This window comes from Aplysia californica, unplaced genomic scaffold (genome assembly GCF_000002075.1).
Source record: "Aplysia californica isolate F4 #8 unplaced genomic scaffold, AplCal3.0 scaffold00015, whole genome shotgun sequence".
NCBI classification, from domain to species: domain Eukaryota; kingdom Metazoa; phylum Mollusca; class Gastropoda; order Aplysiida; family Aplysiidae; genus Aplysia; species Aplysia californica.
This window is the reverse complement of record NW_004797285.1, coordinates 2225509-2239433: the sequence shown is the minus strand read 5'-3', so window position 1 is coordinate 2239433 and position 13925 is coordinate 2225509. Positions and strand designations below refer to the sequence as shown.

The window sequence follows — 13925 nt, the reverse complement described above, 5'->3', positions numbered from 1 at the left end:
CCGACGAATGATGACACAATCATGGACCAGAGTTGCCCCCCTTGGTCTTCCGCTTCTTGGTCGATCTGCTGTGGTGGCTGTCGCTTGTAATCGGTGTTCCAAAGGTGATAAATGGTGCTTGGGTGAACACCAAAAACCTGGGACACCTGTTTCACACTCGCCGGCCGCCAGTCGCCCGACAGCTCTTTCTCTGTTTTCCCTTGATAACCTTGGCATGTCTGTAGATCGTCTGTTTCGATATGAATGCAACATTTTGAGGCGCGGATTTTATAGGCAAACGCCCAGGACTGAGTGAGCATAAACTCACCACTGACAACAAGTTGCAAAATGTGTCCCAGTGGTTAGTGATGCACGACTCGTGAGTTGTGTATTGCTTACGCAGCCAATGACATCTTTGCGATGCTCAAAAATGTCCAATCAAGACGCTCGAGGCAAGTGTTGAGTGATATGAGTTCACATCACACAACTATGAACTCAGCATTGGGCGATTACAACAACATTAAAAATTCGCGTTTTTTTTGCACCTCACTATACATATGTAAATAAATAAATCAATAAAGAAAGAAAGAAAGAAAGAACGAAAGAAAGAAAAAAAGAAAGGAAGAAAGAATACACAGAAACAAATATCTCACCTGACACGTCGCAGCCAGGGCATACCCTCCACCAATCAGACAGAAGGTACCCCATGGGAACATTTGCTGAACATTCTCCCATTCTAACAGGGTCGGGCAACTGTCAGATTTACTATTGCCTGAAAAAGGAAGAAAGGTCTGTCTACTCATCATTCCTTCCTTCACCTCGTCGTCGTCGTCATCGTCCTGCCGCCGCCGCTGCTGCTGCTTCTTCTCCTCCACACCTTCTTTTTCCTCCTCCTCCTCCTCCTCCTCCTCCTCCTCCTCCTCCTCCTCCTCCTCCTCCCCCTCTTAATTTTTGTTCGTCAACGGCCTCGTAATCGTCGTTGTCATGGTCGTCGTCGGCATTGTTGTTATTGTTGTTGTTCTTCTTCTTCTTTTTCTTCTTCTTCTTCTTTTTCTTCTTCTTCTTCGTCTTCTTCTTCTTCTTCTTCTTCTTCTTCTTCTTCTTCTTCTTCTTCTTCTTCTTCTTCTTCTTCTTCTTCTTCTTTTTCTTCTTCTTTTTCTTCTTCTTCTTCTTCTTCTTCTTCTTCTTCTTCTTCTTCTTCTTCTTCTTAGAAAAGTATTTTTTAAAAATAAAACAGACTTCCATTTGAGAGAAGTAATGTAGTATACCCATTTCAATTATTGGTATGAGTTAGCTACTCATCCTCTCTGTATCACAAAATTACACTTGGTCAAAAAGTATGAAACCGACGGCTGATGAATTACAAACAACAATCGCATGAACATCAAGTGCAGCAACAACAGTAACAACAACAACAACAACAACAACAACAACAACAACAACCAAAACTACAGCAACAACAACAACAACGTCCGGTAGCCCACATAACTTACCCTCCACGGTTCCACTGTTTCCCCCAAAAATACGAGGTCGTTGGGATGGGAAAATAAAGAGAGAAGTCAGGATGATTACCCCAGACGTGGAATTGTTCACGAACCTGAAGGGAAAAAAGAATAACAATTAATGCTTAAAATAATCCAGAAGTCTTCTTTAAGCACCAGATCTGAAACAGACATCAATAACCACATCGGTCTCAGCCTCTTCATCAGTGTTTTCAAGTTCTCTAAGAGGGTTTTTCTAGGACAACCTACCTCTGCCTCTTTTCTATTTTTTCCCCGCTTCTATTTTTTTTTTTAGTGAGACCCCCAACAAATACCTACCAAATAACAGACAAACATATAAGAAGCAAAACAAAATAAAATAAATAACAAACACAAAATAAAGCGCAACAACCCCCCCCAAAAACAAAACAAAAACAAAAACAACAACAAACAAACAAAACAAAAACAACCAACAACAACACAGCAACACATAATCAACAAAAAACAAAAAACACAAAACACAAAACACAAAACACAAAACACAAAAAAACCTAAAGATCTTGGCAGGTGCACATTAGTCCCATCAGATTCTGCAGGGTCTGCAGAAAAGAGACTTAAAATAGTCATGTTTTCTTGATTTTTTCCCAGTCTTGCTTAACTTAATTCGATCAAATCAAACGTTCTTACTTTTCCTAGTTCAAATCAAAGTTTGATCAGACAGAAAAGATTATCGAAAAAACAAAATATTGTCGCGCAAAAAACGTTCATCCTCAACGAAAATAATATTATGATAATGATATATCTGGGTGTCTACCCATACAGTATAGAATAGATGATCCCTGTGATAATTAAAAGAATAAGTGTTAAATAGTAACGAATGTGCTGAAAAGTTTCAAGGGTGTTAAAAAGGCTTAACGATGTTAAACAAGACCGACTGAGTCTTATCGGCTTCAATACCTAGATCAAGCTCGAATGTGTTAAAATGTGTCTAAATGTGTCCTCTAACAGAGACCAAAGACTCTCTGCCTTGGTATAACGTCATAGAATACGCTAAAACGTGTTTATGTTTTTCCCCCGGAGGGGCATGGTGTCTCGAATGTGTTAAAAAGTACATGTGTTTTTCCCCGGAGGAGCATAGTGTCTCGAATGTGTTAAAAAGTACATGTGTTTTTCCCCGGAGGAGCATAGTGTCTCGAATGTGTTAAAAAGTACATGTGTTTTTCCCCGGAAGCGTTCAACACACCAACATTCTGAAAGATAAAGAAAACGTTGAGCACATCAGAAAGGTAAATTTAATATCATACAATACTTACCCTGGGGTGAAGAGACTGTTCCATCCTACACCCCCTGGCATTTTCATTGACAACCAAAGGGTGACCAACACAGCGAAATGTCCAATAACAGCTTTTTCTGCAAACCTATTTGGGAGTAGAATAGATAACACAAGTTTGTTTAGGGGGATTTATTTTCATCATTTACTGTCTGGGGGCGTTTTTCCGGATCGGTGATCTCGTAATAAGCCAATTGAATTTTAATAAAACCCTGTCTTCTTCGATGTTAGTTTCTCAAAGAAGTTTTAAAATTTCCAATTCATAATAGTAAATAAATGATATAATGACAAAACAACAGAACAAATTAGGTATATAACACTACCAGATATAAATAAACAATTAATATTGCAAAGACTGTTGTGTTACGTCTTTTTTACAAGTTATTATAATCTTTTTATAATGTGAGGCAATATGCAGCCTTCACATTCTGGCGATGATGATAACTGAGTCGTAATTGAGCTTCACGCTATATAGAGTTATGGAGTAGATCTATCTTTAGTCAAGAGCTTACGCTGAGTTTTAGATCTAGAGATCGAGTTTTCTTCTTCAGCCTGCTTACCTGTCCGGTCGCTCACTCGAGATCTAGATCTACGTCTGCACCTAGCCATCGTGTCACTCTTCGGAAAGATTGACGATTTTGACCCCGCGAGAGAGAACTTTTCCGACTACTTGGATCATCTATCGTTCTTTTTCAATGCCAACGCAGTGACGGAGGAAGGGAAGAAGCGTTCAATCTTCCTTACTGTGATCGGAGCAGTTCGTCGCTTCGCTACGCAATTTTACAGAGCATTATGAATTCGGAGATCAGTAAGAGGAACGTCTCTGTGAAAAGTTCACAAAATCCATCAATGATCAAGCAGTTCAACGCAAACTTCTTTGTAAGTCGTCACTTACTCTTCACAAGGCTATCGAAATTGGCACAACAACGATGTCAACGTCGCAAGCAGCTCGTCAGCTTCAATCGAGCACAACGTCGTTTTCGACTTCGTCAACCTCTCAGCAGAATATCAACTTTGCTCAACGTAGACTGCAACAGCAGCAACACAAACTATGTGGTCGCTCTGGTGGCCCACATGCTTCTCATGCATGCACATTCCAGAAATCAACGTGTTTCAAATGTCAGAAGGTAGGCCACATTGCCAAAGTTTGTAGGTCTATGCCTTCCTCCGCATCTTCAACAAAGGCTAAACGTTTGTCTCAACGAAAGAACCATCTTCTTCAGGAAGCAGATCCTAATGACAATTTCAATCTTTTTTCCATGTCAGGAACTGCTAGGAAACCCATAGACATTAACTTGTGTATCAATGGAATGACTGTCCTTTTTCAGTTAGACACAGGGGCTGCCCTTACTGTTGTGACAGAGAGTGGTTTTCATAAGTCTTTTCAGTGTCTTCTCTAGTCAACGTTAAAGTCTTTGCACACGTATACGGGACAACCTGTGCCTATCGTAGGTGAGTGTCTAGTGAGTGTCAGTCACAATAATCAGTGCCAAGACATGCCATTATTGATTGTGAAGGGTAAAGGTCCACCACACTTTGGCAGAAATTGGTTAGAGACAGTATGTCTTGATTGGAATTCCTTGTTCACTTTCAGTGTACCAGATGGTCTAGATAGACTTTTGCAGTGATTCTCTTCCTGTTTTGGAGAGACTGGCTTGTTGAACGACAGGACAGTCAAGATTCATTTTAAACCGGACACCAAATACCAACGTGTTGCAGAGCACGTCAACCTCCTTTTCAGTGAGGGAATGAATTGAGAATGAATTTACTCGACTTCAGAGTACCGGTATTATCAGCAAAACAGAGTTTTCTGAATGGGCCACGCCCATCGTGCCAGTGACGAGAAAGGATGGTGCTATTCGCATATGTGGTGACTACAAGGTCACATTCAACAGAGTCATCGAGGTAGACATGTAATCGATCCCACGGATCGATGACCTCGTAGCCAAGCTTGCTGGTGGTGTAAAATTTTCCACTATCGATTTCTCACACGGGTACACCCAGCTTCCATTGGATCCTGAGTCCTAGAAATCGACGACGATCAACACCCACAAAAGTTTGTTTCTGTACAATCGTCTGTGTTTCGGAATTTCATAATGCCCAGGCATATTTTAACATGTCATGGACAGCCTCTTTCCGGATTTTCCCAATACTTGCGTTTACTTCCACACTCTCTATGTCACTGGTGCTAGTGATAAAGAGTACCTTGGCACTCTTAACAAAGTCTTGAACTTATGTCAGGAAATCAATCAAGCTTGAGAAGTGTGAATTCACGCAAGAGGAAGTGGGTTTTCTGGGTTACAGACTAAACAACCATGGTTTGCAACCACAATATGAGAAAGTCAAAGCAATCAGGGATGCCCCTGAATCCAGGAATGTGCACTAGTTGAAAGCGTTTCTGGGACTGATTAACTATTATTCCAGATTTGTGAACAATCTGTCTCAAAGCCTAGCCCCTCTGTATGGTCTGCTAAACAAAGATGTCAAGTGGCATTGGGGTTCTTTTCATCTGAGAGCATTTAATTTGACAATGCTAAATGTGTTTTAACCTCAGACCGCTTGTTGGTCCCTTTTGTACTGACATGCGACGCCTCGCCAGACGGTGTTAGCGCTGTACTTTCTCATGTGTATGATAATGGGGTAGAGAAACCAATTGTTTTTGCTCATCGTACTCTTAGTGTTGCAGAGAAGAAGTACCCACAACTGGATAAAGAAGCACTATCAGTTGTTTTTGGCATGAGAGAATTCCATAAATATATGTATGGTATGGAAGAGATTTTGTCATTGTCACTGACCACAAACCTCTGTTAGGTCTGTTAGGAGAATCAAAGCAAATACCAGAGCTTGCTTCTGTCAGATAGCAGAGATGGGCAATCATTCTTGCAGGCTATAGCTACCATTCGGTCTATCGACCAGGGTCAGAGAACAATGCAGATCTTTTAGTCGTTTGCCGCTACCAAATCAGAGTAATGATAACCTGGACTGGGTACCAGAAGAAGTCAATTTTTTGTTCAATCTTATTGAAAAAACTCCTTTGAATGTCGAACAGATTGCAACTGCAACACAAAATGATCCAACCTTGAAACTAGTGTATGAGTATACAATGCATGGTTGGCCTTACAAGAGATGCTCTTAGACTATTATGAAATTAGTGTAGAACAACAATGTCTGTTATGGGGTACAAGAGATACTGTTCCAAATGTTTTGTTCATTGGTGTTTTTGATTTGTTGCATGATGCGCTTGTGGATATGGCTAAAATGAATAAAATGAAATCTGTTGCAAGAACATGGGTTTGGTGGCCTAACATTGATTCCAATATTGAACAAAAAGCAAAGACGTGTATACAATGCCAGTTACACACAAAAAAACCCTGTTAAAACACCCTTGCACCACTGCGAATGGCCTTCACAACCATGGGACAGAGTTCATATTATGGACTTTGCAGGACCTTTTATGGGGAAAATGTACTTGATAGTAATGGATGCCCATTCAAAATGGTTGGATGTGAAAATAATGACAAACATCACTGCTAATCAAACCATTCTTGAGTTGTGTGACACTTTTTCTGTCACAGGTCTCCCAAACTCAACACTCACTGATAATGGTCCTACTTGGACAAGTTCACAATTCCAGAAGTTCATGGTTGCCAATGAGATTCAACACATTCTGAACAATTGTTGATCAAACTGGTCCTGTTTCATTTTAAGTTCAAACACCCTCTCATGGTGTTCACAAAAGACATAAAGATCAGATTTAAGTTTCAAACTTTGATTCAAATGAGTTTGTGCCGCAATTTCAAACTGAGAATGACATAACTGAGAATGACATAACTGAGAATGACATAACTGAGAATGACATAACTGAGAATGACATAACTGAGAATGACATAACTGGGAATGACATAAGTGACAATGTTTCTGTTCAGTCAAGTGAAATCAATGAGCAAGTAAGACAAAGTGAAACTGAAGAAATTCAAATTCCCATTTTCCCATCTGAGAAGGAGGAGTAGGTAATGATGAAACTTCAAATGCAAATGATAGCACTAATGATAGTTCTAGACAACCTGTGCAAGATGCTCCTTGCATATCACCAACACCACCTCTCAGAAGGTCCACTAGGATTCGAAAAGCCCATGATAGACTCGTGCTATGAATTTGCCAACGTTTTCTTTTTCATTTTAAGTATAAAACGAAAATGGAGAACCATTGTTTTGTACTGTGTGTGTGTTTGAGTATTACATGTTATATCATGTCTGTTTACTGAAGCTACATACAGATGACAGGTGTCTATCAATTTGTTTAAAGTTGTGTTTACCATGTTTACAACTGTATGTCATTCAGTAGTATCTGCCGCCTACTATACTTATAATGCTACCATGACAATTCCTGATGAAGTCAAAATTGAAGCACCTGCTAAACCATAATACTATTTTTTTTCAAAATTGAAAAATGACTTGATAAACTAAGAAGGGAGGATTGTAACGACCGTTGTTTGAAATGTAAAAATGGGAATGAGCTATGTTGCAAATGTTGCAATAACGATTCTTTGATACCACGATTTTTCCCCTTCCTGCCACGTCTCATATTGTCTCGTTAGAAATACACACGAGATCTCATTGTAAACGAAAAACAATAAATCAGTTTTCCGGCAGGTAGGCGAGCAAAGAGGTTGTGTTACGTCTTCTTTACAAGTTTTAATCTTTTTATAATGTGAAGCAATATGCAGCCGTCACAAATATATTAAGTATTATTCTGAATTTTCTTAATTAAGTGTTTAAAAACCCCCATCGACAGAACCTAGATCATTGAAGAGGTAGGCTTGGGCATTACCTGTCAGGGCCAACCCGGGCTGAGAGGGATACAAGATCACAATAGAAAGATCGAGATACTCGATAAAAATTCTCTCGACACTGGAATTGAACGTGAATCTCCTGCACGCGACAACGTAGTGTTCAACGGTTAAACCTCAGATGCCGGTAAATATCATGTTAAATAATATAGATTAATAAAACCCGTTGAAGGGAACGAGGCAGTATAATATATTGAGCCATTGAGCATCAACTTCAGGTGAAGCCCAATAAACGGTAAAATAATCTACAAATATCTATTACTATTAGTCCGCAGTGTTATTGGCGTTTTGATTGCTGTAAAATATTAGTGTGTTGTCTCTGCTTTTTTAACTTAGTAAAGAGTTTTACAACGTCCGCAACTCCATAAAGTCATATGAGCGCGCGACGTACAAGTTGGTTGTATCCACAACAGTTCACATCACGGTTTTAGTTTGGTCAATGATCAGATCAAGTGGTTCCAAATGTTATGGTAAAAATTGTCCTTAAAAATAACAACAATTTACATTGTGCTTAATGCCGTCCCTTGATCCCCGATGTCTGCGATGTAGCGGTTTGGTGCTTGGTCGTCTCACGCAAGAGACATGAATTCGATCGTGGGAAGAACTTTCTACTAGGACGTTGTATCACTCTCAGTCTCAGCCCAGGTTGGCCCTGACAGGTCGTGTCAAAGTGACCGACTTCCTAAACGATCTTAAAAATGTCTAAGGCGACGTAAAATTTCGACATCTACGGGTTCGAGTTTTTTTCCTCACTTGTTCCAGTCTTTCAAGTCAACCACTTGATCACATGCTCCGCGTTTGAAAATACAAGCTTGTTTCTTATAAGGCGTTCAGTTCACAGAAAGAACAAAAAGATGAAAATGAAGGAGAAAAAAATGCAGGCTGCACTTACGACAAAGGTCCCAGCTCGTTTAATGACCTTCGAATTACATTCCGGGTAGCTTCGGTTTCTTCTTTTCCTCCACAGCCCCATCGACACAACTCTCTGTAGCAATACAATAATATTGTATCAGGAGAAAAGAAAGTCAAACATATCATACTAGATCTATTTTTCGTTGGGGAAAAAACCAACAAACTTTTTACCCCTTATTTTTGCAGGAGAGGTGCTTATTAAAGGGCGGGCGAAATCTTTTCTTTGATAGAACTTCATACCCACACTATCTGAGATATGTGAAAGCTCTATACCCCGATTCACTCCTTCAAGTGTTAATCTTCCATTACAGGATCTAACATTCGTTCAGAGACATTCTTACAATTAATATTAAATCGACCGGTAGTTCCAGTTGTACGTCAAGAACAAACCTGACGACCCCGTATCTTTCAGTGTAGGAAGGGACGTTAAGCCATGCAGCATTATAATTATAATAATAGTTTTATTGCTGAAAGTTGAGTAGGGCATAACAAATAGGCCCATATGCCGATGATGTTGAACTGGGAGCATTGGGTGCACCGCTGATAAAACGTATGCTGGAGAAATAAGAGATTAATAATGATACAATTGTGTAAAGAAAATAAGAATGATCATGAACACTGAAAGAATCCATGGGAAAACAAACGTAGTCTGTGCGGAATCCGAGAAAACTTCATGGCCCTTTGTGTTCACATAAGAGTTTCTGTTTGTTTGTTTGTTTGTTTTGTAGTTGTTTACCTCTGCGTTAACTGTGCCTTTTGTATGTATATTATGTTGGTGAGTACAGTTTTATAAATAAATTAACGCTTTGAATACGGTTAGCCAGTTGTGCTGGCGCACAGCATTGCTAGCATGCTCTATTGTTTCCAGTCGTAGCAACAAACAAAAATGATGTTTGGTTTAGTAAACGTTTTACGGCACTTGCAACAAAATTAAGTAATATAAATTCCGAAGATTAGAGGTGTTACTAGAGACTAACAAATACATAAAAGAATGAGGAGAGAAAATTACGATAGATGTTTGGTAGGAAAGAAGTAGCAAACCACACCAGAGCACGCACGCCCATTACGCATTTGCTACTAAACCCAGCAAACCCATCGTGTGTATAAGAAAACGATATGTTTATCACAGGGATCCCTTATTTATTCCTAGTGCGGCGTTAATTTTTTTGCAAACAGCTTAGAAAGCGGAGTTTTGGGGAAGTTTATGCTGCTGAAAAATTGGACGACAATATTGGCTGTGTGTAAATGTGAAATAGACTTCCGTATACTAAGAGTTAATAAATGACTTGATTGGGTTCAACACAACGATCTCACTTGAACCCAAAAAAGTGAACAAGAAGCCAGATCCATGTGATGAGCAGGCAGATCATGGAGACGGGCAGAGCGATGATGAGCCAGTTCAGGAAGTTGATCTCAGACGGCAGCCCGTACGACCCGAAAATCCTGGAAAGTGGAGTGAAAGTTTTGTATATATCAGCAAGTTAACGATCATAATATGATCAATCACAAGGCTTGTATTGTACTGTATTCTCTCAAACAACATTATATCGAGCTGTATTATGTTGGAACTATGTTATATAGTGTCGCATGGCATTGTGTTGTGTTGTACTCAGCTGTACTGTATTTTATTGTGTTTCACTGTTTTGCCTTGAATTGCCTTGCGTTTTGTTGTTCTGTTTGTATTGCATTGTATTGAATTATGTAGTATTGTGTGCATTGCATAGTATAGTATGCATCAGATCTTTTGATATTGTGAGGATAAATCAAAAGGTAAACGTTCCTACTCAATTTCCATCTGTTCGAGCTCCAGTCTGAATAACAACTGGAGATCCAAGAAAACGCTCTCCAAAAATTCAAAGTTGTAACTGACGGCGAATCAGCGGGAAGTCTGCGAATACGTACTTTTTTGGGTAAAAGTTTTATGGCACTTGCAGCACAATCATGTCATTTACCTGCCAAAGATTAGAGGTGCTACTAGAGAGTAACAAACAAACAAAAGAAGGAGGAGAGATAATAATAATAATAATAATAAATAGCATTTGTATAGCGCATATCCCCGCTCAACAGCAGGCTCTATGCGCTTTACACTATATTATTACCCCAGCAGACCATAGAACACTCCGAAACATTCTCAGCTTCCAGGGAAGCATACAGCGCAAGCAGCTGATTAAGCGCTCAAACACTAACAAACTGACAAGATCTTTCGCTGTCTATAGCCGGGTACCCATTCCCACCTGGGTGAAGTGAGGAAAATAAGTGTAAAGTGCCTTTCCCAAGGACACAACATCGGGCCCCTGGCGGGATTCGAACCCACGACCTTACGGTTGCGAGTCCGAGAGCCTAACCACTAGGCCAACGACGCCAAATGACAGATGTTTGATAGGAAAGAAGGGACAAACCACACCAGAGCACCCGCCAACAATTGCCATAGTGCTCCGTTACCGACTTTCGCCTTTCCTTCTCCCCTCTGTGATCCAAATAATTTTCATAGAACTATTTTAGCACTTTACTACGTGTTTTGCATTAAAAGAAAAACATGATAGATATTTTACGCCCCAGACTGACATAATTTAGACCCGTTAAGAAAGCGAACTCCTCGGAACTCGTCTGACTGAGCGATCACGGAGAGTGTCGTATACATGTTTAGCCAGAAAGGCGAACAGAATGTTTTTTTCCCGCGTGGGAATCGAACTCATTCCCGTAGCGCACAAGGTTGAGAGATTAGAAATTATGCTACGGCACCAATAGAAACGCACTCCAACTCTAAGAGAGACGTAACTAAAAATAGAATGGTATACAGTCTAACCTGCTCTAACAATCACCTGTCCAAGATATCAACCTGTGCATGCTACTAATTCTCACTTCTTCGCTAGCGTTTCTTTTGACAATATAATGGCACAGTCTAAGAGGACCACCCGTTTAAAAATCAGTGCACACTGCCAGTTGATTTCATTTCACTGAGTCGGGGCCAGGATGATTTTATTTCATGGATGGGCACAAGCTAGCAGTTTGGCGCAAGTCGACAGAATTAGACTATAACCTTTGTATCAAACGTGTTTGTTTCTAAAGATCGGGAGTCGTATTGGCCGCATTGTGTCAAAATGGTAGCGTTTGCCTCTCCTTACAGACAAATCTGCCTGGCCAGCTCCTACTTAATTCGATTAAATCCGACTGACAGTGTGTACTGGGTATAAGATGGCCATTTTTCTCCTCGACAGCATGTAGTCGTCTTGGACAGGCTCGATTGTATAGAGCAAAGCAGAGACAAGAGGCACTCACTCCTCTGCCTGTCCTTGCATGACGAGATTGGTGGACGTCCCGGTCAGTGACCCCGAGCCCCCGATAGAGGCTGAGTAACAGATGCAGATACTGAGGCTTTTGCACAGGTTCCTAAAGTCATCACTGGGGTATTCTATAGACTCCTCCGACCTGTCAGACATGTTAAACATTGAACATATTGTGGATGACGTCACAGCAGCCATTTTTGAAGTGCTTTAGAAATATGTTTAGAAATTAGACGGAAACAGAGGAAGGGGCAGGCTCAGGAAAAGATAGATAGAGGGGGTCAGAGAAACATAAGTCAAGAAAATATACATTGTGATTATCGTCTGTAATAGGCGATACAAAATGCAAGAGAAAGACGTGTGCTTCTTTTCCACAACACCATTGGATAGCACAGGCCGGAAAAGGGTAAAGTAAAAATAATAAAAAGTTCGGCACAGGTTTGTTCCGAGTAGTGCGAAGCAAATCGACCCAATGACGACCATTGAGCGCAGGATAAAAAACAAGACAGATTGACAGATACAGCAGAGAGAAAAAGTATGACTAACCATTGGTTTCCCCTCCAACCCCTCCCCCCAAAAAACATTGTATTTACGTCTCGAGTCTCACATTCATAAGGCAGATCAGTGCTTCTGTATTGAATAATTGACCATTCAAAATCAAATAACGCCTTTTTTGCATGTGTTATACGGCGCTCACAACTGCATAAGTTCATATGAGCACATAGGACCCATTAGACATTTAAAAGACTTTATGAGAGAAACTTCCTATCTGACTTAAACACCGGGCCTTTTGGTCGCGTGAGGGGGCGGGGGGTATAGTTGGATTTGGGGTAGGGGGAGACATCTCAACTGAGGATACAAACAGGTGGGGATCTTACTGCACGCAGTAGCCCCCTTCCCTAAAAAAAATGAAAGAAATCATCTACTCCCAGGCCCAACCCAATTCAACCTAGAGAGATCTACACCTGATAAAAAAGGATACAAACGCTTAACTAGATGATAGCAACAACAAAACAACAAACAAAAAAACTCAGAAAAACGTCTCCGTCAAACTATCATACTCAAGTAATAAAATCACGAGCGGACACTGAAGGTTGAAGAGGTCAAGACTTACTGTGCCATGTTTTTCGTTGTTTTAACCTCAGGGCCGGGCGTCTGGTGCTGTTCAACCGCTGCATCTTTTTGGAGCCCCAGAAATACAAGATGTGATAAAACATCTGATATTTGTTCTGTATTGTGTGTGTGTGTGTGTGTGGGGGGGGGTATATGGGCGACGCCGTTTCTTTCAAAATTGAGGTTGCATACCCATATTACGGGGGTTGTCCCAAAATTGAGGTAGACCTGAGCGTAGCCCAAAAGCTAATGCATCTATTTTCAATTTGCTAAGTCGACACATTGTTTCAAAGCTTAATCGAGACGGCTATCTATCTATCTATCTATCTATCTATCTATCTATCTATCTATCTATCTATCTATCTATCTATCTATCTATCTATCTATCTATCTATCTAATACAACACATCTTCCTTCACCTCAAAACCACCTTTCACAAACGCCCCAGAGCGACCCCTGCAAGAAACCTAGGTGCAAAACTTGCCCTTTCATGACAGAAACCAACCAAGTAGAGGGCACTCTTTTCAAAAAAAGTCCTTACAGATAACATCGACTGCGAAACTAAAAATACATTTACTTAATAGCATGCAAAATATGCTCAGCCCAATATGTAGGAGAAACCACCACCACTGTTAGGGCTAGATTTAACAACCACAGGTACTCAGTACAAAACCACTCATGCACCCCAGTCGGTCAACATTTTGATATGCAGCTTCAGGGTATAGGTATTGTCAAAAACCCTACAAAAAAATCTTAACATTAAACACTCTCCGGCCTCAAAATCGATGGCCACATTTCAGAGATTGAAAACCACCCCCTGCCACTCCCTCATGCAGATGAAGTGTCTGATCGCCAGGATATTTTATTTCAACGCCTATCCCGCTCTCTTCGCCTAAATAAATCTTCCCACCCACCTATCTACCCCCCCACACACAAGTTTAATCACACACACAAACACACACACACACACACACACA

At 40.5% G+C, this 13925-nt stretch overlaps 2 protein-coding genes across 2 annotated transcripts in view; both read right to left on the bottom strand.

The window, feature by feature from the left end:
- Positions 1-3399, bottom strand: part of LOC106012467 (solute carrier family 13 member 3-like) — a 5732-nt gene extending 2333 nt beyond the window's left edge. Inside the window, exons 1-4 of the mRNA XM_013085519.1 lie at positions 3392-3399; positions 2774-2878; positions 1473-1576; positions 633-751 (exon numbers count right to left, since the gene is read on the bottom strand). Coding sequence (XP_012940973.1) covers positions 633-751; positions 1473-1576; positions 2774-2878; positions 3392-3399 — 336 coding nt within the window. The remainder of the gene's footprint in view (positions 1-632; positions 752-1472; positions 1577-2773; positions 2879-3391) is intronic.
- A 6148-nt stretch (positions 3400-9547) lies between these two features.
- LOC101854379 (solute carrier family 13 member 2-like) overlaps positions 9548-13925 on the bottom strand; it is an 18152-nt gene continuing 13774 nt past the window's right edge. The window contains exons 5-7 of the mRNA XM_013085513.1: positions 12950-13013; positions 11831-12043; positions 9548-9994 (exon numbers count right to left, since the gene is read on the bottom strand). Of these exons, the coding sequence (XP_012940967.1) occupies positions 9862-9994; positions 11831-12043; positions 12950-13013 (410 nt within the window). The 3' untranslated portion in view covers positions 9548-9861. The remainder of the gene's footprint in view (positions 9995-11830; positions 12044-12949; positions 13014-13925) is intronic.